Source organism: Capronia coronata (genome assembly GCF_000585585.1).
Source record: "Capronia coronata CBS 617.96 chromosome Unknown acBCG-supercont1.6, whole genome shotgun sequence".
NCBI classification, from domain to species: domain Eukaryota; kingdom Fungi; phylum Ascomycota; class Eurotiomycetes; order Chaetothyriales; family Herpotrichiellaceae; genus Capronia; species Capronia coronata.
In genome coordinates, this window is record NW_006912898.1 from 805,872 (window position 1) to 828,781 (window position 22,910).

Here is a 22,910-nt window from a genome sequence, read left to right on the forward strand (position 1 = left end):
CAAAAGCGGCCCACTGGGGTAGGTGACAACGTTGCTCGCGGATGATTCTTACTCTTTTGCTGGTGGTTCCCTGGTCAAAGCTACAGGTTCAAATGAGGAGCACAGATTATGGCCGACTATATGATACCCGATGATACTCTAGCATGGAAAAGCAGGCTGTTGATATCTCGAATGGGTTCTAAATTGCGTTAATGGGTGGCCAGGTTATGGATGGGCGGTGGAATCAAAGTTTCGGATTCGAGATTGTGCGCAATGACAACTCGAGGTGCTTGATCAAGTGGCGCAGAGAGCAGACTCTGAGGAGCATACAGAGTCCATGGTCGAGATAGCATTAAGAGAGCGATAATTCGTGCTGTTCTGCTCGTTCTGTATGACGATGAATGTTATTCTCCTATATCACGGAAATGCCAAGCCTCGTGACAGCATCGAGACCTCGAGGGACTGAACGCTTCCATCGTCTCTACAGCTCTCAGATCTCCAGCAACTGCCCTCGTCCGTTGTCTTCTCTACAACTGTATCATGTCTGTAGATATCGGATGGGACACCATCACCAGCGGTCCCGAAGGGGCAGCTCTTGCTGAGAAAATACGAGAATTCGTACACGAGAAATTCCAACAGGTCACTCTCCCACGCTTCATCCACGCAGTCCATGTCCATTCGTTCGAATTTGGCTCTACATGCCCGGATATCGAGATCAAGGACATCTGTGATCCCCTACCCGACTTTTACGACGAGGAGGCAGGAGAAGAAAATGATAGTGATGAGGGTGACACGCAGCAACCCGCTACTGAATCCGTCGAAAGTACAGCCCCGACGCTTTACGAGCCTCCCATGACAGACTCACACGCTTCCCAACCACGATCGCTTAGGCCACAAGTGGCCAACATCCTGGCCGGTCCAGAGTATCACGAATGGCGGCATTCGGCGGCCACCAAAGACGTTGCGGGCGCAAGCGCCGACCCTGCTGCGGCCCATTTCCATCGAAGCACCACTCCCGGTATCCCTGGAGGCACCTCCAACCTCAGCTACTTTCACTTCCCTGCCACGGGTCTTTCTGGAAGTCAGACTCCATTGGCAGCTGTCGCGAGCGGCACTCCTTTCACTCCCCGACCATGGTCGTCTGACACAACACAGACTGCAGCGCCAGCGCGGGGACCTCTACAGACATCAGCCCAAAGCAGAAACGTCATGCCAGATCCCCCAGCCCATGATGATCCCTCTACCCGACCATCCACTGCAAACAGCATGTCGTCCCCACGGGAGTCAGAGTCTGGCATTTCATCACCTCGGCTACAGCACACTATGTACGAGCACGACAAGGATGAGTCTGCACTGGAAGACGACCATCCACTATCTCCATCCAAGCTCCAAAGCAGCCAGCCAACGGACCTTCAGGTGGTTGCAAGGGTCAAATACTCCGGCGACATACGCATGACGCTGACTGCGGAGATCCTACTTGACTACCCTATGCCTAGCTTTGTCGGCATCCCAGTCAAGTTGGCCATCACCGGCATGTCATTCGACGGAGTTGCAGTGGCGGCATGGATCAAGAGAAAGATGCACTTTTGCTTTCTTGACCCCGAAGACGCGATCGCTCTGGTCGGAGACAGCTTGGGTCTCGACCAACATGAGACTAAAGGCGGCAAGGATGGTGGGAGGAATCCTTTTCCCGGCCCGTTGCGAGAAATTCACGTGGAGAGTGAAATTGGCCGACAAGAGGACGGAAAACAGGTGCTCAAAAATGTCGGCAAGGTCGAGAAGTTTGTGCTTGAACAGGTTCGCAAGATTTTTGAGGAGGAGTTCGTTTTCCCCAGCTACTGGACCTTTTTGGTCTGATGCAGCAATGTCGGCGATATCGATCACGAACATGCTGCAGACCGCATCAGATCTGTTTGATCTTGGGACCATTCGACTGGCATTTTGTGCCCACGTCTTGTCTGAGACTGTTATCCCGATCTACTTGGCAGTTCTGCAGCCGTTCCATATCATCCGCAAGTTTGGTTCAAGCTCAGTCTTGGGACATCTCATCAGCTGGCCACGTCAGCAACTACTTGTGGCTACCAACCCCTTCCAGGCGTTTGGAATGTCCCTTGCTTCAATCAAGAACCAGGCGACTAAATCTTGATCACTCGCGCCGCTTATGGTCAGGTACGCAGCCAATAGCAAGATGTCAGACCCTGTCAATCTGGTACCACCAACCTCGGTCCGTGTCGTGCGACCATCTTGTTCGCAGAGTAACAGTGAGAGGAGCGGGATCTGAAAAGTATCATTTGACATCATATTTTCCAACGGATAAGTTAAAACCCGAAGACCACATTGGAGCGTGATGGTTTGGCTTTGTTCTCGACGCATCAGACGTGAAACACGGACAAGAAACATGATGGATATTACGATCGAGATGACGTCTCCACCATGGTGGGGGAACAGCATAAAGAATGGTCAAAAGCCTTCTCCAAACCTCAGTTCTGAGCTACTTCACTTTTCTCATCGAGGTCCGGCATTGGATTCTACTTATCTGGTTATCGTGATCTTTGCGCAAAATGAAGCGGCTCAATCGGTTTCTCGAACGTGTCAGGTCCCCGTCCCGCTCTCCAGCTTCCGCTGCCCCTCCGGCTCCCTCTCCCGGTCCCGCTCCACCTCCGGCCAGTCAACCAGATCAACAGCCAGCCGCCGCAGCACATCCGCCTCCCAGCGAACAGAGAAATTTCAATGTTGCATCGCAAAACCAACCCGGGTCGACGCTCAACATTGCATTGCAGAACCAAACCACCTCAAACACGGTGTATGCCTATATCACAGGCCAAGCCATTGACAACAATAACGCTCTCTTCCTCCTCCAAGCCGACGGCCGAACTCCATATTATCCCACCTCCCCAGCCAGCGTGGGAAGCAGCATTCCGCAGAACTGCGCCATAGTCCTGGGTCCTCCCGGCAACACGGTGAATGTCACGATTCCCCACATCGCCGGCGGCCGGATCTGGTTCTCGATCGACGCGCCCCTGACGTTCCTACTCAACCCGGGTCCCGCCCTCGTCGAGCCGTCCGTGACCAACCCTTCCGACCCGAACATCAACATCGACTGGGGCTTCGCGGAATTCACATACAACAGCGACCAACTGTACGCCAACATCAGCTATGTCGACTTCGTCGGCCCGCCTGTCGCCTTGACCCTGACCACGCAGGCCGGTGTCACACAGCATGTATCAGGCATGCCGGCCGGCGGACTCGACCAAGTGTGCAACGGCCTGCGCTCACAACACGCGACCGACGGCCAAGGATGGGACCAACTGATCATATCACGCAACGGCAACGGCCGCAACCTGCGCGCCCTCTCGCCCAACCAAGGCATGGTGACCAACCCGAACCTCTTCGCCGGGTACTACGACGACTACGTGGCGCGGGTGTGGACGCGGTTCACGACGCAGAGCATGTCCATCGACACACAGGCCTCGTTCGGCACCGTGTCCGCGCAGGTCTCGGCGTCGTCGGACACGCTGGTGATCGGCGGGTCGACCTTCTCCCGACCGTCGACGCGCGACATCTTCAGCTGTTCGACCGGCCCGTTCGCCACGGGCGCCAATCCCGAGACCAACGCCATCATCCCGCGCCTGGCTGCCGCGTTCAACCGGTCGACGCTGCTCGTGTCGACCAGCCAGCCGGCGCCGCAGGACTTGTACTACAAGGACCCCGTCACGAACCATTATTCGCGCATCGTGCATCAGGCCAATCTGGACACCAAGGGCTATGCGTTTCCCTACGACGATGTCCAGCCTTCGGGCGGCGCCGACCAGAGTGGCGAAGTGCATGCTGGCGATCCGGCGTTGTTTACTGTCACTGTCGGAGGGGGGAATGCTAGTGTCAATCCACCCAAGAGGGAACTTTAAAAGAAGAGGACAGACATCCCTGACCGGGAGGAAAGAGGGCGAATCTTTTAGATGGAGAACATACTTGAGATTCTGGTGAGGGAGGAGACATGAATGATACAGAAAAAGAATACTGGCTCCCTATGTTTGGAAATTGGATATTGAACGGAACGGGAAACCCAAAGAACGAGAATTTAGTGGTCTTGATCCTGCGGCCCCCTTCTATTTTCTGACATCCCATGAGTTGGACTTCTGTGTTGGATGATCTATATCTGGGACGTATGAGCCATCGGAGAAAAAGTAAAATGCACATGACATGATATATACTTGGACGAATGATAGATCCCACCAGTTTCTTACACGGAGAGATCTGTTTTTCTTTTCTTTTCTTCTCCCTCTCCGTCTCTTGCCCTCCAGTAACCGTAGTACTCCAAGATTGTCAGATCCCATATATACTAATATATACTATACTGTATACTGTATCATATTCGAATAGCAGCCTGGCTGGCCCGAAGCCCGCCGACCACAGTGATGGACAGGATGGGCGAGACTAGATAGGAGATCTGGGTGATCGAAAGACGTTTCATGGTTAGCATTTGCGCGTGAAGTGCTTGGTATGCATATCAAGGGGTATATAATGAAAGAGGGGATATGCCGATAGTGTGCAAAACAGTTGAACAGATGACGGGGAACTTTCTGCATGGAACAATCGAACGAGCCCTTCCCGATGGCCCAGTGAATGATTGTGTTGATGTAGACAGGCCTGGGCTGGGCTGTTGAATGGGGAGAAACGAGGAGGGGAGAGCAAAGAAGAACCAGGATGGTGGGATAGTGGGTGACTAGATAAGTTGGATGGACGTGGATGGACGGGCAACCGGGCTGTGGCGGGAGTTATCGATCTCCACGATACAGACATAGACATGACCATGGGGTGAGATGATATTGTGGTCTGCAAGGTCCATCTGATCGATGGCCTTACCATCGCACCACCAAGTGAGGTTCTTCGTCTGCATGCATGCATACTTCCTCAATTTCAGAGGTGGTTTGATATCACTCATGGCATGAGCTCGACGCAAAGAAGACTGGAGAGGGAAAAGAAAAGTTGAGGGGGCAGCAACGATAGTTCGAAGACATTAAGAGACGGTTTCAAACTCACCGTGAGTAATTTGGCAATATTCATCTCATCCTCGTCGGTCGAGTCACTGACTTGCACCAAGGTGATCAGCTTCATGGCCGGCGGGCCCGTGGGCATCAGCATCATGGTGAACCACAGCATAGGGTCCGATCCGAGGATGTTGGTGCGGGCCGCCAGAGCATGGATCAGGCCGATGGACGCAATAGGCCAGATGATGAATCGGATGACCAGGATGTACGTGACGGTCAGCCAGGGCAATTTCGTCGATTTTGAGGTTTGGTTTGCTTGAGCTTTTGCTTTGCCCGCTGCGGTGCTGGAGGGGCCATTTGCCTGACTGTTTCCATGTCCATTTCCGGCTTCCACGGTGTCAGCGTCCTGGAGTGACGACGTCTCATCATCCTCCTCGCTGACGCTACCGAGCTTTCGCCGAGCAATGGCATTTCTCCGAACTTCTCGCATCGAAGTATAGAGCGACACGCCGGCAACTAGGACCGGCAGCGGCACGAAAAGCCCACCGATATTGTCGAGCGAGGAGGTCAGCCATGCGGTGAAAACGCCGCCGTCTTCGGTGTCGTTGAAGAATGCCCGATGGAGCGGAGTGATCAGCCCGATGACGGTGCCGATGATGGCGCCCAGGAGCGGGGCGTTGAAGAAATCCGAGATGAACAGGAGCCACCACTTGGTTCGGGGACTGAGATGAACCCATTGCTTGCGTGGGACGATTGATGCGCGACGGTTCTGCATGATTTGTATCGGGGAGGATGTGAATATGGACGTGCGGCGACGTTGTCGCTGCTGCTTGTTGGCTGTCTTGGCTGCTGCGGTCGAGAGTTTGCGAAGGGAGGGGAAGAATGAGTTGTGTTGTTGGCCGAATGGGGTGAGGGATGAGTGTCGTTGACGATCGAGAAGACCTGTTTGTTCGGAAGGTCCGTCGTCTTCGGGGTCAGTGTCAGGGTCAGTGTCATGAGTGTGGATGTGCTCGTTGGGATCGACATCCGAGTCTTTTTCTTCTCCGTCCTCGTCTTCGTCGTCTTCTTGTTCAGGAGGATGTTCGGAGTCGATCAGACGAGGACCGACGGCGAAGGTCAAACAGCTGGAGACGGTGGCGAAGACCAGGAAATAGGATTTGGCTCGCTCCACGGCGGCTCGGGTCGTTTCGTCGGTCACGATCAGAGATCTGAGAATGCCGGTTTCGTCCAGGGCGGCGATGAGCAGGAGTGGATAGCTGGTGGTGTTGTTGAACATGAGGGCGACGGTGGTCCAGTCGGGCATGCCGAGCCAGAGGTGGGCCACGATGCCCAGGACAAAGGAAACCAGGTGGCAGAGGATGGCCCAGATGAAGATGATCAGGTAGCGTTGGGCCGAGTCTGGGTGCAGTTCCGAGCCGATTTTGACGACCAGGAGAGCGGGCAGGAACATGCGCACGCATAGCTTGGAGATGGCCTTGCTGTTGGCTTGGTTGAGTAGGTTGAGGTGTGCGGCGAGGCCGCCGTAGAAGATGACCAGCAGCACACTGAGACTGGCTTGGATGGCGGCGAGAAAGGAGTTGAGAAGACCAGTGGGAGCCATGGTGGTTGGCTGGTCGAGATGGAGTGGTGTATGTTAGATTCGGATAAGAAGGTAGAAGATAAAAGGTAGAAAGGTAGATAGATGTCAGCTCTGCTTCGTTCGCATGTTCTGTCGAGTTCCTACAGTCAATGGAAAACCTGCTATAGGAGAAGCTGAGGTAAATTGTAAGACAGGGCAGTTGAGCAGCTTGACCGTCTGAAAGATACAGGTATGCAACTGAATTTGAGAGATGGCAGATTGTTGATGGGACGCAGAAAAAGGAATCACCATGGCAGGGCATGCATGGTACAGCTCATGATAAGATAGAGGGAAGCGGGGGTTAGTGCCACACGTAGTTAGTTACCTAGGTAGTATCTGACCAGGCTGATGAGATTGCCGGGACGCGGCTCAATGTCGCGATAGGGACGGGCCAGCCAGCCGATTGCTTCATCGACTAGACCAACGGGGGAAGGAGAAAGTCTAGAAGAAGGAAGAGACGACACTGGCCAACAGGAAGAAGGTTTGGCTAGGAACAAGGTTGAGGGAGGGAGCGAGAAAGATGAGATATACCCGGTCATGAGCATCAGGCCAATGGCGGAGACGATGCTGCAAGAGAGTTCTGGAGAAGTTCCTCAGATCTAGCCTGGCATATCATATCATAGTATGATTGGTATCGCGCGACAAGACAAGACTTGATGGACCTTGGCGGTGACGGGGAAGATGGAGATGGTGTGACTACTAGATAGAGATGGCGCCATCGTTGAGCGGTGACATTAGTACTACTATTATATGGGGGATATTGAGATCGTAGAGCCGAGAAAGATAGCAACCTGGTAGGTAATGAACATGTCTCATTGCCGTCGTGATATTTACTCTGTACGTGTATGTATCCAAGTCGTGGCGACCAGTCACTCTATCTGTCTGTTCATGTCGACCTGACCATCCTCAAATCTAACATCTATTTGGCGCCGTGAACAAAGACACGCTCCTCGACGGGCTTGAAGGCCTTGTCGCCCGCCTCGCCGGCCGGAGTGCCGAACACCAGTTGGGCCTTGAGGCTCCAGGCGCCGGGGACTCCCCATTTGGCGGCAATCTTGTCGTCGATCAAGGGGCTGTAGTGCTGGAGGTTGGCGCCGAAGCCTTCTTGTTCCAGAGCAGTCCACACTGTGAAGAAAGGTTAGACTCCGTGACCAGATAGACACCGATGTTCAAGTTTAGGGCAAATACTTACAGACAAACTGGTGCATGGCGTTGGTGTGCTCACTCCATTGCGGGAAGTTTTCCGAGTACAGAGGGAAAGCCTCCTGCAGCTTCAGGATGTCCTTGGGTTCTTCGTAGAAGAGGGCGGTGCCGTAGGCGTTCTTGAAGCCGTTCAGTCGTTGCTCGGATTGCGGCCAGGCCTCGGCCGGGGCCACGGCCTTGACCGCGGGCTTGACAATCTCCTCCCACAGGTGGGTGTGGTCGTCGCCCAGCAGCACCACGATGCGCGTCGACTGCGAGTTGAAGGAGCTGGGCACGTGCAGGATGGTCTGCTTGACGATCTCCTGGATCTTGGAGTCCGGGATCGGCGACTCGTGCTTCAAGGCATAGATGGTGCGGCGGGCCTTGACGGCGTCGAGGAAGCTGGAGGACATGTTGGCGGGGGTGGAAGAGTAAAGGCGGGAGGCTTGAAGGCGAGTAGTGGTGGTGGTCGAAGACTGGAAGAGAGATGGAGTGTGACGAGGTGAAGACAAGATTCTGGTTGAGGATGAGGGTGAGGATGGGATGGAGCGGGTGGTGGTGAGCTTTATATGTCGAAGGGGAGTGCTGGAGACACGCATGATGGGAAAGGAGAGGATACTCTGTACCGAGATGGAGAAAGAGAATGGATAGAGGATAGAGAAATAGAGCCTGCAAGGTACCAGGTAGTAGTTAACAACGAGCTAGGGACTATCAGCAGTACTAAGTCTGGACGGAGCGTGACTTTGCCGTCTTTCGGCCGAGTGATGGCATAGAAACCAACCGAATAATGGCAGATAGTGAGACTAACAAGACTAACACCAACATTGTCTCTAATACAAAACACTCTACTGTAGAATACAGAGTATCGAGTAGAAATCCATCGAATGAGGCTGGAAGGAATTCCGCGATCCACTCGCTGAAACTGGCCGCATCTCACACTCGATTATTGATGATTTGTTAAGCAGCCACGCAGCGCAACGTGTCCATACTTGCGACCCATGGAGCCACAATTTACTACTCGGTAGTAGTCCGTACTTAGGTCCCTATTCTCTCTACTCAGGCACAGAGTAGATCGATCCTCCATCTAGAGCCTTCGCCGGGCCTGTTCCTGAACCATCGGACCCTCTTCCAGACCCTCAACTTCCAACTCCCCTCCATGCGCCTTTTTCTTCCGACCCTGTTACCACTCCCAGGTCTCCATCTGCAACTGCCATCCCATCATCCACTGCAGTGCATAGGTAGGTATCCAGTGCTGAGCTGACACGCAACCCCTGGATCATTATTCAAACTTGAATCAGCAGAGATGCCCATTTCCCCTCGATGTTGCGCCATCTGGTCATAGCCTCTTATTCCTCATCATCCCTGTTCAATAACGTCTTCGGTGTAGCCAGTTCATGTTCTTTCTGCTGAACAGTAGATACAACCTCTCCAGGTGTTGCAGCTCCCGATCTCTTTGCCCTTGGGTGGTTGACTCGTATACCACGCGATTTGACCGTCGATGGCGTCTTCGCATGGCAGAATGGGTCAATAGTCAACTGATTATAGCCACATGCTTTTCCGCTGAATTGATGTCAGTAGTCATGCAGGACCTTTGCACTTTGTCAATCGTATCAAAGCTGTAGTTGATACTCGGCCGATAGACGCAGTCCAGATTCTTGTCTTCTCGCGGGGAAAGAACACACGAAGTCATGTGATGACACGTGCTACCGTTTGTCACTGACTCATCAGCGATCGACTCCCCATCCCCACAGACCCTGTATTTCTTCTAGATGAATCAATCATGGCAGCCTCGTTCATTTCCCCCAAATGACGAACAGTCCAAGCAAGTCACTTGCTATCTCAACACTGCTCCAGCTGATAGAAGACTACCATGCGTTCAACCCAGGTGGCGTCGAGCGGCTTCCCTATCCTACCTCGGTAGAGTTCTGCAAACAGGTCAGCCGGGGACGGCCATGCGTATACCGACTCCGGCGTTCCAGTGAGCGAATAAACAGAGACAGGAGCAGAAACGGAGACAGAGACAGAGATGATGGAAGACATGTAAATGAGGCACCACAGTCAGACACCGATCAAATTCGGCAAGCCGAGGAGACAGAGATTCTATCATGTCCTGCCTTCTCCTGGACGAAAGAGCAATTATGCCAGAAGGTGAAGGAGGATGTCGAAGTGGCCGTGACCCCGGACGGCCGCGCCGACTCTCTGTACCCGTACCCGTACCCGTATCCAAGCCAGTCCGGGAACCCCAACAACAGCAACAGCAACAGCAATGCCTCCCAGGAAGGACCACAGGCAGGAGAAGACCAAGAAGAATCCAAGACGAGATCGCAGCACGCTCACGAAGACGTCTTTGTTCAACCGGCAACAGTCATGATGCCTCTCTCGTCTGTTCTTGAGAAGATCTGCTCAGCATCATCCACTCCATCTCCGTCCTCAGCCTCAGCCACTGGACCCCCCGACCCAACCCCGCCATCGACGACGGCAACGGAAACGACAAACTCTCCTCACCCTGAATCCAGAGAGCCAGTCTACTATCTCCAGTCACAGAACAGCAACTTGACAACCACACCCCTAGCCGCTCTCCTCGCAGACGTGCCATCATGTATCCCCGTCGCCCGACCCGTCCTGGGCGACCCCGAAGCCGTCAACATCTGGATGGGCAATGCCTCGTCCGTGACCAGCACCCACCGCGACCCCTATGAGAACCTGTATCTAGTGATCCGGGGCAAGAAGCATTTCACTTTGTGGCCGCCTTGTGAGGAATTATGTTTGCATGGTGAGTCGTAAAGCTATACTGAACCATCTCCCTCCCCCCGACTCATGCAAGAGGGGGGCTTTTGAAAACCTCTCTCCTTCCCCCACTTCGTCGCGTGTCACGTATGTTGTCAGGCTTGTCGCACTTTGTTCTGAAGATTATCTCCATCGCTGACGTCTGTATGTATTTGTGAGTCAACAGCCAAAAAAGTCCGCACTGCACATCATGTATATGATACCAGCACTTCGCCCCCTTCCTTCAAGATCGTGCTTGATGAGTCGCCTTCATCGACATCCACCAGCCTCTCCGAGGATGATGATGAACCTGGTCCGGACACTTGCATACCTTGGATTCCTATCGATCCAATCAACCTCCCACCTGCGGATATACTAAACTCGCAATATCCGTATTACCAGTATTCACACCCTCTCACTGTCACTGTGTCCGAAGGAGAGATGTTATATCTACCCTCGGGCTGGTTTCACCATGTCCGGCAAGATTGTGGAGTCTGGGATGATGGAGAGGTGGCGCCCTGCATAGCAGTGAACTATTGGTTCGACATGGACTATGAAGGGGAGAGATATGTCATGCGAGAAATGCTGGCCAGATTAGCCGAGATGACTAGGGAAGACAATCAATGAATACGACAATGCAACAAAGAAAGCATGCGCTGATTGAGTTGGAAATTTGTATTTCAGCTCATGGATGAGAAACACTACCTGGAGTGTTGAATCTACCTCGATGGTACTTCGGGACTGAAGACCGTCCCCAGTGAGGATGGTCTTTAATCGCCTCTCCCATCTTCAGGTTGTCCCTTTTTGGTGAGATTAGTGCTGACCATAATGTCGTGATGCTCTTGATTCGTCAACTCGTCAGCCGTCATGTCGGTCGAATCTGGAGTAAAGTCCATCTATTTGGACTCGAGCTTCTTCAAGATGTCCGGGAACTCCTTCCAGTCATACATGATGGCGGCGGCGTTGCATTGCTCGGTGAGAAGCTTGGCCATCTGTTCCATCTTCTCCTTTCCCTCTTCAATACCATAGACGCCGACGTAACCGATCAGTGGAATGCCCGCACGCATGGCAGCAGTTGCACCACTCTTGCTGTCCTCGACGGTGACACATTCCTCCGGTTTGACACCCAGCTGCTCGCATGCGTAGAGGTAGATCTTGGGATCGGGCTTGCTGGAAGGCGGGTTGAGCGAGGTGGCAGCACTGTAGACATGTTCGTCGGGGAAGTACTTGTCGATGCCGGCCTTCTTCAGCGAGGCAACGACACGTGGTTTGGCAGAGGTGCTGACGACAGACATGGGGTAGCCTTCCTTGGCCAGGCGTTCCAACTGTTCGGGGACACCAGGGCAAGGCTCAGCCTTTGCGGACAGCTTGGCGATGACGGCCTGCAGTTCACGACCAACGTATTCGTCTAGCTGCTCAGCTGGCATCTGGAAGTTGTGTTTCTTCTGCAGTCCGACCAACATGCCACGGAAGTTCTGACCAACGAAGTCTTCAAGGAGGGAGTCGACGGTGTAACGATCAGGAATGCCATATTGCTTGAGAAGTTCGTTGGTGAGATCGGCACAGGCTTCGAAGGCGAGACGCTCAGACAGGACGAGGGTGTTGTCGCAGTCGAGGAGGACGTACTTGACCTGCAGTTCGCAAGCATACGTCAGTTCAGTTCAGTTCAGTTCAACGGTGCTTCACAACGGGGGACTGAGATTGTTGGGCGAACTGGCGGTCAAGTATAGGCTATTCGGACGTGGGGGAGGGGCAGGATGCCGCAGGGTAAACATCAAGTGAGAAGACTGACCTTAGGCATGTTGACGACTGTGGACGTGAGAGATGATGCTTGAGAGAGTGTCGGTGAAGTACAGTAGTTGTCGCGCAGAAAGAGAGACGGTAAGGGTGTGAAAGTGCGAAACAATCTGTTGACGGTGAGGCCAGCAAACGGTGTGATGTGTGATGGGTACAAATGGACGCGAGGATCAGATCAGTCGGCGAAAAGAAACAATTAAACCTCCTGCCAGTCGGGCAAAAACCTGGGGAAGAACGCCGCAGCCACTACAACAGGGTGAATTATTCATTTATATCACGGGCGCTAGCAACTTAGTGACTTACGGGGAATGTGCGCCGACGTCAGTGGCTTTTCTGGCGCCCAACATTCTTATCTGCACGTGAGAGCTTGATAAGGCTCGATCGACCTATAGTGATATGGAAGGTATCTGTGAAAGTGAAGTAGATACATCACCAGAGCAGTCAGATACCGCCACTACCTGTTCACATATGCAGTGACCAGAGTAATGCCGATGAGGAGTATAGAATAAAGTGATTCAGCTTCGCATGAGTCTACACCAAAACGGTTTTCTTCCAATCCCCGGTAGCAGAGGTGTCCCGCCTCACCCAGATATCATACAACCATCTTCAAGACCCTCTCCATATCCAGAATCGAAGATCTGTCTGATCCATTTTGCCTTTTCCCCGTGATGGCAACCAAATGAGACAACATTCCCCAGCCCTTTACGAGTGGTAGACCTAGTTGAGGCATATTTGGTCATAACCTCAGATGGTCTCCTCAAGGGACATCAGGTTCATTTTATGTGACGATATTCTCTGGGCAGAATCTGCCCAGGACATGCAGAAGACCTCGAAATAGACACCGATGTGACAACGCGCTGATATAAACAGGGCGACTCCAAGAATTGTTGGCCCATGTAAAACAGTCGTGCAAGACGCCTCCGAGGGAGGCGTGAACCGGTAACCACTAGTCGAAACTGCGATCCTGAAATGGGCTTCAAACCGGGACAGTATCTCGCCTCGGATGTCCATCTCTCAGTATGGTCTCCTCCCACCTCTTCCACCTCGAAACCCGGATTCCGGCAACCTCTCTCCTCTCCTCCACTCACCACTAGGGATCGTAGCGGGCGCACCAAAATCCCCTCCCGACGCTCCTCGAGGGCCACCATACCCATTTTGACTCGCTCCCCTACCCAATCCGTACCCACCACCTCTTACTCTCCCGTACCCATTCTCTCTGGGACCTGCTGGGGCTGCCCCTCCTCCCCTGGCACTGACGCTGCCTCTACTGACAACCGATCCATCACTGAGTGGAGGAAAGACAGCACAATCGATAAAGTCGCCAATGACAAATCTCGCGTCCTCAAGAGTCTTGTCTGCATCTTCGCCGTCGAGCTTCAACGCGGCTGCGACTCCGGCCCCAGATTCGCCCCCGCCATTGGCGTACTCCGACAGAGGCGCGGAGACGACCACGCTTCCCATCTCTTTGCTGAGATACCGTGCTCGTCCTTCTGTTTCTAGCCGGCCCCCGCCGCCACGACTCGCGTGGAGATCAGGGTAGACTAGGCGGAAGCTGAGTCGCGTGCCGATGCTCGGTTCGGGTAGAATGCTGGGAAGAGCCTGGGTCAGCAGATGCGCCAGTTCCCGTAGCGTGCAGTTCATCCATGTGTAGATCTGTAGATGGGCGGGGAGGTGTGGTCGCGGATTCGAGGGTGTAGGGGTAGGAAAGTCCGTCAGGCTGTGGAACGCGGATGATCGGTAGCAGAAGTTCAGTAAGAAGGGCGTCGTCTTCTGGCGATCGATGGTGTTCTCGGGTGGTGGAGAGGGTGAGCGAGACATGGCGCCTGGTTGACAAGATGTCTGGAGGAGCCTCTAGAATGTTTTCTTCACGCGGGTGTAGAAGGCGGTATTAGCAGTTCGACATGATTTAGTCGCGCGTGGAAGTATCCGTCTTCTGTCGCGTCTTTTGGTCCAAGAAAGCATCCACAGATGTAGAGTATTCCGTGTCGCGCAGGACATACTACTCCTACTAGTGACCTGTCTCCGCAGATCGAAATTCGGGATCGGCTCAACTTCCCGATTCGGCTGATCTCAGCCTTGTCAGATCTGAAGCCTCAGCCTTGCATTTTGACGCGACAGATTGCCTCCTCCAGGTCACACCAGCTGAGCATCTTGACCCATGATAGCCGGGCACCAAATGCGTTCGAATCATTCGAGTATCCAAGCATGTCTTGATATAGTACCGGATGCTATTGAAAGCACTAAATGTAAGTGCCACATCTCTTCGGGTTACTATACGATCTTGATTCCCCTCCTCCCTTCAACAGCATTGTATCCCACTCCTCTCAGATTCCAGCTCCCCTCGATTTCGCTCTGGGTATTCCCACCTCGATCAGTTGCTTTGCTCCAAATACTCACGTCTTCAGCGGGCTCGCACGTGATGGACACTTCCCAAAGCACCCAACTGAACTTGTTGTCACGCAGCTTGCTTGCGCCATCATCCTCACCCTCAGCCCCTGCTTTGCCCGTGTTCGCCAGCTGCGTGGTATATTCGTCTCCATCAGTCAATATCTTTGCGTCGTGCCATGCGCCGCCACGATCAATGCTGACGCAGACATTGACAACTGGCCCATCTTTACCTTTCGGGATCGCATACCCTGCTATTCTGACCCGACCGCCAGAATCTCTGTGCAGCTCGGCCCCATCCTCCCCAGGAACAGCCACGACAGAATTGATATCATTGTCCAACATGGGAGGGACGACGCCTTTCTGCCACAACCCCAACTCCTCCGCTTTCTCGGGACTGGTTGCCTCAGGTGGCAAGACTTTGTAGTCATGCTGCTGATAGTGGTTCTGCGACTCGCTTAACGAGACGACAATGGTGTCCAGCCACTTGACGGAACGGGCACCGACGATGCCTGGCGTGATGGCGCGGACTGGGGCGCCGTGTCTGTCTGATAAGGGCTCGCCGTTCATCTAGCGGTGCAGTTAGGGCCGATTAGTCAACAATCCGCAAATAACGAAAGTGTCATGCCGAAAGGAACATGTGTGGGTGAGAAGAACTACCATCTGCTCCGAAGAGAGACAGTTAGAACGTCAATGATCTCCGAAACGAAGGTCCGGACCAAAAAAGCAAAGGATACGGCCGTAAACGGCAGCAGTAACAACGATCATACCTTCAACGCCAACACAACTTCCCTCTCCGGGTCCATGGCCACAGCAAGCGGAATACTCCCCCCATACCAGTCGTCTTCCTGGACTTCAGTGGCATTGCACTCTAGCTGGACGTGAAGCCCTTCATGAGACTCATTCTTCTCGACGACCCCAGCGGCGATGAGCACATCACGCAGCAACGGTCCAGTCCATTCGGCATTCATGACCGCGCCGTCGCCCCAGTCGATGCCGCTGACTTCTTTTAGTCGGCTTCGCATCTCATGGCGCCGGTTGCCTGCGCATTGCAATGCACATGTCACGGTATGTTGACGGAATCTGGAGTGGAGATCGTCCACCGAGAGTTTGAGGTCGACTGGCTTTGGTACGGCCCTTGATTCTGCTGTGGAGTCCGATCTGACAGTGACTCTGTGCTTCGAGGCATCGATATGCTGGATCGGGCCGTGGTTTCGATCATATGCCTTGAATTCAGCTGTATCGCGAGCCTGAGACGGGGTGAGGAAGCTGAGCTTGATCAGTTTGGAATCTTGAAATTGAGGTCAGAACTAGAGAAACTCATGACGCTTCCCACGGACTCCTTGTTACCTTTTGACCAGCGTTTCGGGGTCAGGTTCTCGGTTGATGGGGTCTTGGACGGTGCCGTCCCCTTCAGTCGACATTCTTGGGCGTTCTACCTCATACGAGGCTGCCAATTCTGAGGTTCGTGAGAACTGGTGATATCAACACGCGGTGAGCAAAGGCATACTTGAGACACTTACGAATTCATCAGAGTGAATCACAAGCATCAGGTCTTACGGGTTGCGAGTCCTTGCAAGGATTGGGTATACATTTTGTCTACTACCAATACTCCGCCATTTGTTTGACGTCAGTCATAAAGGCATAGGCCAATCAACGGTGTAATATCCAACTGGCCGCGATTTCGTGTCTCTGGTCACCAAGTGTGATACGGTCCAAGTAACAAGCTCACCAATCAAAAGAAGTCCTAGAGGCCGGTTGCAGGCAACTGACGGAGAAGCTCTTGAGGCAACTCTTCGACCACCGGATCAGCCAAAGTAATCTCCCGAGACTCATAGTAGGCATCTCTGTGGCCTCATCACCTTCTCATTCCCATACTCTACGCTCGCATTCACTTCTTGCCCTTCTTGCCCTTTGTTTTCGGTGCGTCAGTGGTACCAAGAATCGCATCAAAAGTGATATTCGGATTAAGGACCGAGGTAGGCCGTGACGTCTGTCGAGGAGGCGGTTCGTCCAAGGCTTCCAATCCGAGATGGACTGAGCTCCTATCTCTGCTCCTGCACATGTCACTGGACATAGCCGGAGATATTGGCTTCAGGAGTGGCGATGAAAGTGGACTGGCATACGGAGAATGTTGAGGACTCAAATAGTCCGTTGGGACACCAACAGCGTTCGGACGCTGGAGGGCGGCTGGGTCTGTTTCCCCCATGGATCTCATAGCGCTGTCTGGCTGAGACTGTGACCACTTGGTGGCTTCCGTCCAGCAATGACTGCGTCGGTAGACCCCTTCCACGCCGTGGTCGATCAAGTCGGCTGGAAGGCTGACGACACCACCACCGCTGGCAACATTATACCAAGCTCGTGATGTTGATTGATCCTCTTTCATCCAAGGCCTCCCGCCCCTGGGACCGACACACAAGAAATATTCCACCCCTTCGGTGTGTTTGAGATCTCTTGCGTCAACGACAGTCATTGGAAGCGCTTGTAGAACCGCATACATGAACAACCACTGCCCGCATCTGACATCGACGATTTGTCCGAGTGTCTTGCCACTGCCCAGACGACGTTCATAGCTGAAGAAGTCTTGAATCCAAAGGCTGGCATTGATGGATTCACGATTGTATGACCCTAACAACACTTCGTTTACCTCGTTCTCCTTCAATTTCTTGCTCTGTAATGTTGAATTGTCTGAGATTATCACATGCTGGCGGTTGAAACTCTGCGAGAACTGCGGGATCAACGGCGTGTCGAAGGGGATCGGGGGCACGACAGGAGGTGTAGCCCTATCGTATTCGCTCTCCACCCTTCGAATGGCATGTTGGATGGTTTCATTCTGATCATTTGTTTCAGCGTCATCGTCCATCGCAGGCATATCAACGGTCCGTGTGGTGATGGCGGTCCGATCAACCAAGATATCATACAAGTCTGTGAAGTCCTTGTAGAGTTCTTTTAGAAGAAGACGATTCAGCCCGCTGCCTTCGAAATTGTTCTTCTTCGAAGACGCCTTGGGTGGCCAAGCCCCGTATTTTCGGCGGTAATAAGACAGCGTGAACCGTCTGAAGTCCAAGAATGCAGCTTTCCACTCCTTGAATCGAATGAGCTTGGCCTCCGTCGAGGATTGGGAGTTGGCGATACCTGCAAACATTGAAGGGAAGTCAAAATCCTCTAGCTTGCTTCTTACCGCTAAAAGTCTTTGTTCGATATCGAGGTGAGCCCGTTCCAATCGGTTGATTGTGATGGGCGACATTTTCCCATATTTGGGGCTATTGATGGACTTGATGTCCGCCAGTCGGCCCACGGCATGTGCAAATCCTTCGTTGTAAAGAGGCCACGACCTCATCTGCTCGCCGAGGACGATCGCTTCCACTGTCTTCTCTCTGCTAGATCGCACATCTGCGAGTCGCAATTCGTCGCAGTACCGCGAGAAACTGCTGAACGGTACATCTCCGAACGTAGATCCATCGGAGTTGCTGAAGTCGAATCGCTTTAATATCGTGCTGATTCCCATCAAGACAGAGAATAGTGTGACTTGTCTAGGAGTTGCCACCAGTGCACCGCCAGTTAGGAATGCAAAGAAATTGCGATACAACACGACAAGCTCAAGGTCATCGGCCTGAGGTTCAGACTCTTGGTTCAACATATCTCCGTCAAACCCCAGAGGTAGGTATAGATGCTTCTCCTCTTGGACCGTAATCAAGTCAGGAACTGAATAATTCGGGGCCGGACGGTAGGTAGAGCTCGCTTGGGAGTGCTGAGACGGCGGTCGTGCACGTCGCGGGTTCAATGAAGATTCGGTCAACACCGACTCAGACGGATCTATGTCCCTACCTTTGTCGACAGGAGATGTGGGTGAGTGCATGCGGAGGCTGACAAAAGTGGTGGACTCCGCCAACAGGGCCGACTCGATTCTGAAGCATGGGCCACGCTGCGAAGCCGGTGGATAGAGGTAGATCAGGGTATCCCCACGCTCGTTCCACAGTTCGGGTACCTGAACACTGATCAGCAAGATCCCGGTTTGATAGTGTGATATTGAATCACCTTGTCTCCCCTAAGCAAGGGGTCTAGATCGTAGGGGACATAGTCTCGTAACCCTGCAATCCAGGCTTTGCGCTGGCCATAGCCATCGTCGACTTTTTGCCTCTCATGCTTCCCGGGCATCCAGCTCTTCTTCTTAGTGATCTTCCCGGAAGATGGTGTTGCAGGTCGAGCTGGAGATTCCGTGCCACTCGATGGGATCAGCAACGTGGGTGTCTGAGGGCGACTCCTGCTTCCCTCTTGGCTATGGACATGACTGTGAGCACTACTCGCCCGACTTCCCGGCCTGCTCTCTGATCCACTTCGCTGACTGCTTGGAGGACGAACATATGCTGTTCCTGAGAGAAGTGGAGGAGGGGTAAGCGCAGGTGATCCTTCATTGAGATCGATATTGGAGGAGGCGGTGAAGCGGTGCTTGTGCAATTTATGACTGATCGAACCCGTCACGTAAGTAGGAGAAGGAGTGTACTGAGCGCCAGTGGCCACGACTGGCTCAAGCGCATGGGGTTGATGTCTGTCATCCCGCGGTAATGAAAACAGTGAAGATAGTCTTTTGGCCATTGCAGTTTGGTGTCCACACAAATGGATCGACTTCCTGAAGACTGCTGTTATGTTCTCTGGATCTTATTCCGAGATCGGTTAGGTATTCAGATCGGTTAGGTATTCATGACCAAACGTCGCACAAGGCACTGCCAGTCGTCGTCGCGGTCGCTAAGCCCATGTTACGTTGTTGTAGTGTCACCAATACCTTGAAGGAGGCAGGAATGGACATGGGGGGAGTGGCAGTAGTATCACGGGAGGAATTTGGGTAACACAGTCCGATGAGGCCCAACTGAACGTCCTGCCGGGCGAAGTAAAGGAATATTTGCAGGACGTCGGCAGATGACACCATGAGATGGAGAGAAGGCGGTCGTACAGTGAATGCAAGATGGCCATGAAGGCCACCCGGGACATGGTCCATTGGGCTAACATCGACGCGCAGGACGGACTGCATTCGTTATTCGAGGACCGCGTGGATTCCAGGCGAAGTGCAAGCAAGGGTCTGCCAGTGTAGGCGCAGACGAATTGCGAGCAACGCAGGGATGGAATTTGGTTCAATTCGCCGTTGTTGTTTTTATTCATAGCAGTGCGTGTCTGAGTCTGGGGACGCAGTGTACCACGTCGTCCTCCTTACTGCACACGTCCCTCAGTTTGCCACGGCTACGATACTAATTCTGACGTTGAGCTTAGGGGCCACCCTTCCACCTAAAGCAACGTCAAGCCTCCTTCAGAGATGTTCTTTTGGAGGGCTTAAGGCCCGAGGAACCGTCGCCGCATCCTAGTCCCAAGTTCGCTAGATCCAGGGGCTATTTCCACCCCTCGACGCCTAAGAAGCCTCCTTAGCCTCCATCCTCAGCCTATGGAGTCGCTTATGCTGCGATTGACGTCTGCATTATGCTTGTCTCCGAAAAGTAGCCCAGATACTCGTACGTCTGTCGTACTCCAGAGCAGAAAGAGGGGAACAAACAATTTTTGCGCTCTACGCAGTCAATCCCGTCTGGTTGCAGTGTCTTGAAGTTATATGCTGCCACGTCACCCACGTTGGTTGTTGTCGTTGTTCACTCGTCGACATCCTCAGGACTGCGCATCGACCATGACACGACGGACAATCCTTCGATCAGGCACAAGTGCTCCTGACGCCGAAGCCGGGGCATCGAGACCGATTGATCTCTTCAAAGGCTGGCCGAATCCTACACTTCTTCCCCCGCAACAGCTTAACGATGCCGCCGATGATATACTTGCGGATCCTCGCAATTCAGACGTTATGTTCTACGGTCCTGATGCAGGGTATGGCCCATTGAGGGAAGAAATAGCTAAGTGGTTGGACGATTTCTACCAGCCTCGAGAACCGATTTCAAGTGGCAGAATATGCATTAGCGGAGGTGCCAGTCAGAATCTGGCGTGCATTTTGCAAACCTTTACTGATCCAATTTACACTCGCAATGTCTGGATGGTGGCGCCGACCTACTATTTGGCGTGCAGAATATTCGCAGACTCCGGTTTTGACAACCGGATGAAGGCAGTTCCTGAAGACGCCGAAGGAATTGATCTCGACTATCTGGAACGCGGCCTACGCCAAAGTGAGAAGCGAGCTCTGGCAGAGAATAACACCTCTCCAAAGCTCAAGTCTCCGAAGCCATGGAGGAAGATCTACAAGCACATCATCTATGCTGTACCGACTTTTGCCAACCCTTCTGGCCGTATTATGAGCTTGAGTCACCGACGTAAATTGGTACACCTGGCCAGGCAATACGACGCCCTGATAGTAACTGACGACGTCTATGACATGCTTCAATGGCCCTCCGATCCCAAGGTCGGGCCCCGCCGGATGGACCGGGCGGTAATGCCACGAATAGTGGACATTGACCGAGAACTGGACGGCGGACCCAAGGATGAGTACGGAAATGCAGTCAGCAATGGCAGCTTCAGCAAGATCGTGGCCCCAGGCTGTCGGACGGGATGGGCTGAGGGGACCGAGGCGTTGGCCTATGGTCTCTCACAGACGGGATCAACTCGGTCAGGAGGTTCACCCTCGCACCTCGTTGCGTCGTTCATCTACCAGATGTTGACAAGCAGAACCTTACAGCACCATATATTCGAAGAATTGCAACCTGCATACGCACGACGGTACCATCGCATGATGCGCGCAATCGAAGACGTGCTGCTGCCGCTTGGCTTGACGATGCCTCAACCAAACAACGAGATTGCTGGCGGATACTTTGTCTGGCTGACCCTCCCAGGATCCCTGAACGCCACGAAGATATATGAACGGGCATTGGAAGAGGAGAGCTTGACCATAATCTCGGGCCCAAAATTCAAGGTGGAGGGTGACGAGGAGAACGCAGCAACACAGTTCGAGAATGAGCTGCGACTTTGCTATGCATGGGACGACGTGGATGTGTTGGAAGAGGGTGTAAAGCGGTTGGCACGTGTAATAAAAAGGGAGATGACCGAATCAGCTAAAAAATGCAATGAGGCGTAGATTAATCTCGGGCGATTTTCGTCGTATCTACACAGTAGCAAGTGACTGGCTGGAACAGCTGGACCATGCACGAGACTGCAGTGGCACACCTTCAACACCACAGCTAGTTCATCATTTGTGCCTAGATGCCAGTCTTGGAACAGAATCTGCAGGTCCATTTCTCCCAAAAGGAGACTGCGTGGCCAGCCACAATCAGCCATCCAGGATCAAATCTCGGTCATCGCTTGTTAAACAGAACAGGTTTCGGAGTGTTTCATCGCGTGCCACGCGCACCAATCAGGTGTATGACAACAGCTGGCTTCGTTGAATTTTGAACCTCTCTTTTTCTCTCTTCGCTTCTTCTCCTCCATTCCGTCTTTGCCACGTCCGACACCCGCAAGCTGATGAATGGAGAGTCGTGGCCGTGCGGATTAAGGAGTTCGCTGGCCCATGAGGCGCTCAAATCAGAGGCTAGAGGGAGCTGTGCACAGGTCGTGCCTGAGTCCTGGCCGCGGCTGTACCCAACAGGGGCGGCAAGAAGGGTGCTAGAACATGGCGGAAAGAGATGAGATCGGAGACAACAACATGGCACAGCCTTCTTTTGGTGCCCCAAGAGATGAAGGCAAACCCGTAAGTGGATGAAAAATGAAATCAAGCTGGACGATGATGGAAACGAGATGCGGTGTAAGAACGTGCAATGGACCTGAATGTAAGACAACAGCCTGCGCTGGCCACCACCGTGCAGTGTTTTCTTTTTCTATCTTCTCGTCTGCTTTCTTCCAGTTCCCATTGATCGTTTAGAGTTTAGACGATTTCTGCTTGGTCTTGTGTTTATTCACTTCCAGAAGGGGATTTGAGAAATTAAGTTGTGTCGCTCGTTTGAAGGATATCCTCGTACTGTCGGTCACTGAACAATCTCATTCTGCCGCACCCTCTTTGATTTTGTCTATTGTTGCGTTGGGAAGCAGCTGTGCTTGTCGCATGACCTCGAGTCATTTCCTTACTCGTCACTTCCGCGCACTGCAGTCGACACTACCAACAACAATTGCCTGCGTTTCTTGTGCAGTAACGGCCGGTCACGACTACCTGCCCTCCTGCCCTCCTGCCCTCCTGCCGATCTATCACCACCGACTACAAAACAGTTCCGCATCACCTTCTT

At 53.1% G+C, this 22,910-nt stretch overlaps 10 protein-coding genes across 10 annotated transcripts; 4 read left to right on the forward strand and 6 right to left on the reverse strand.

Annotated features, from left to right (window-relative positions):
* Positions 1 to 519: 519 nt before the first annotated feature.
* Positions 520 to 1,836, forward strand: A1O1_06960 (uncharacterized protein; the record flags this gene model as incomplete). The annotated part of the gene is made up of 1 exon (XM_007727835.1): positions 520 to 1,836. The coding sequence occupies one exon, from the start codon at positions 520 to 522 to the stop codon at positions 1,834 to 1,836; it is 1,317 nt and encodes a 438-aa protein (XP_007726025.1).
* Positions 1,837 to 2,540: 704 nt separating this feature from the next.
* On the forward strand, positions 2,541 to 3,884 carry A1O1_06961 (uncharacterized protein; the record flags this gene model as incomplete). The annotated part of the gene is made up of 1 exon (XM_007727836.1): positions 2,541 to 3,884. One exon carries the CDS (start codon positions 2,541 to 2,543, stop codon positions 3,882 to 3,884), a length of 1,344 nt encoding a protein of 447 aa, XP_007726026.1.
* Positions 3,885 to 4,917: 1,033 nt separating this feature from the next.
* On the reverse strand, positions 4,918 to 6,567 carry A1O1_06962 (uncharacterized protein; the record flags this gene model as incomplete). Its single annotated transcript, XM_007727837.1, has 1 exon — positions 4,918 to 6,567. The coding sequence occupies one exon, from the start codon at positions 6,565 to 6,567 to the stop codon at positions 4,918 to 4,920; it is 1,650 nt and encodes a 549-aa protein (XP_007726027.1).
* A 937-nt stretch (positions 6,568 to 7,504) lies between these two features.
* Positions 7,505 to 8,180, reverse strand: A1O1_06963 (uncharacterized protein; the record flags this gene model as incomplete). Its single annotated transcript, XM_007727838.1, has 2 exons — positions 7,505 to 7,710; positions 7,778 to 8,180. The coding sequence occupies 2 exons, from the start codon at positions 8,178 to 8,180 to the stop codon at positions 7,505 to 7,507; spliced, it is 609 nt and encodes a 202-aa protein (XP_007726028.1).
* A 1,393-nt stretch (positions 8,181 to 9,573) lies between these two features.
* A1O1_06964 (uncharacterized protein) lies at positions 9,574 to 11,160 on the forward strand (the record flags this gene model as incomplete). The annotated part of the gene is made up of 2 exons (XM_007727839.1): positions 9,574 to 10,540; positions 10,721 to 11,160. 2 exons carry the CDS (start codon positions 9,574 to 9,576, stop codon positions 11,158 to 11,160), a joined length of 1,407 nt encoding a protein of 468 aa, XP_007726029.1.
* A 269-nt stretch (positions 11,161 to 11,429) lies between these two features.
* Positions 11,430 to 12,334, reverse strand: A1O1_06965 (phosphoglycolate phosphatase; the record flags this gene model as incomplete). The annotated part of the gene is made up of 2 exons (XM_007727840.1): positions 11,430 to 12,164; positions 12,326 to 12,334. The coding sequence occupies 2 exons, from the start codon at positions 12,332 to 12,334 to the stop codon at positions 11,430 to 11,432; spliced, it is 744 nt and encodes a 247-aa protein (XP_007726030.1).
* Positions 12,335 to 13,344: 1,010 nt separating this feature from the next.
* A1O1_06966 (uncharacterized protein) lies at positions 13,345 to 14,148 on the reverse strand (the record flags this gene model as incomplete). The annotated part of the gene is made up of 1 exon (XM_007727841.1): positions 13,345 to 14,148. The coding sequence occupies one exon, from the start codon at positions 14,146 to 14,148 to the stop codon at positions 13,345 to 13,347; it is 804 nt and encodes a 267-aa protein (XP_007726031.1).
* Positions 14,149 to 14,601: 453 nt separating this feature from the next.
* A1O1_06967 (uncharacterized protein) lies at positions 14,602 to 16,139 on the reverse strand (the record flags this gene model as incomplete). The annotated part of the gene is made up of 3 exons (XM_007727842.1): positions 14,602 to 15,285; positions 15,486 to 15,984; positions 16,066 to 16,139. 3 exons carry the CDS (start codon positions 16,137 to 16,139, stop codon positions 14,602 to 14,604), a joined length of 1,257 nt encoding a protein of 418 aa, XP_007726032.1.
* A 467-nt stretch (positions 16,140 to 16,606) lies between these two features.
* Positions 16,607 to 19,311, reverse strand: A1O1_06968 (uncharacterized protein; the record flags this gene model as incomplete). The annotated part of the gene is made up of 2 exons (XM_007727843.1): positions 16,607 to 18,703; positions 18,754 to 19,311. The coding sequence occupies 2 exons, from the start codon at positions 19,309 to 19,311 to the stop codon at positions 16,607 to 16,609; spliced, it is 2,655 nt and encodes an 884-aa protein (XP_007726033.1).
* Positions 19,312 to 20,383: 1,072 nt separating this feature from the next.
* Positions 20,384 to 21,772, forward strand: A1O1_06969 (uncharacterized protein; the record flags this gene model as incomplete). Its single annotated transcript, XM_007727844.1, has 1 exon — positions 20,384 to 21,772. One exon carries the CDS (start codon positions 20,384 to 20,386, stop codon positions 21,770 to 21,772), a length of 1,389 nt encoding a protein of 462 aa, XP_007726034.1.
* Positions 21,773 to 22,910: the final 1,138 nt, after the last annotated feature.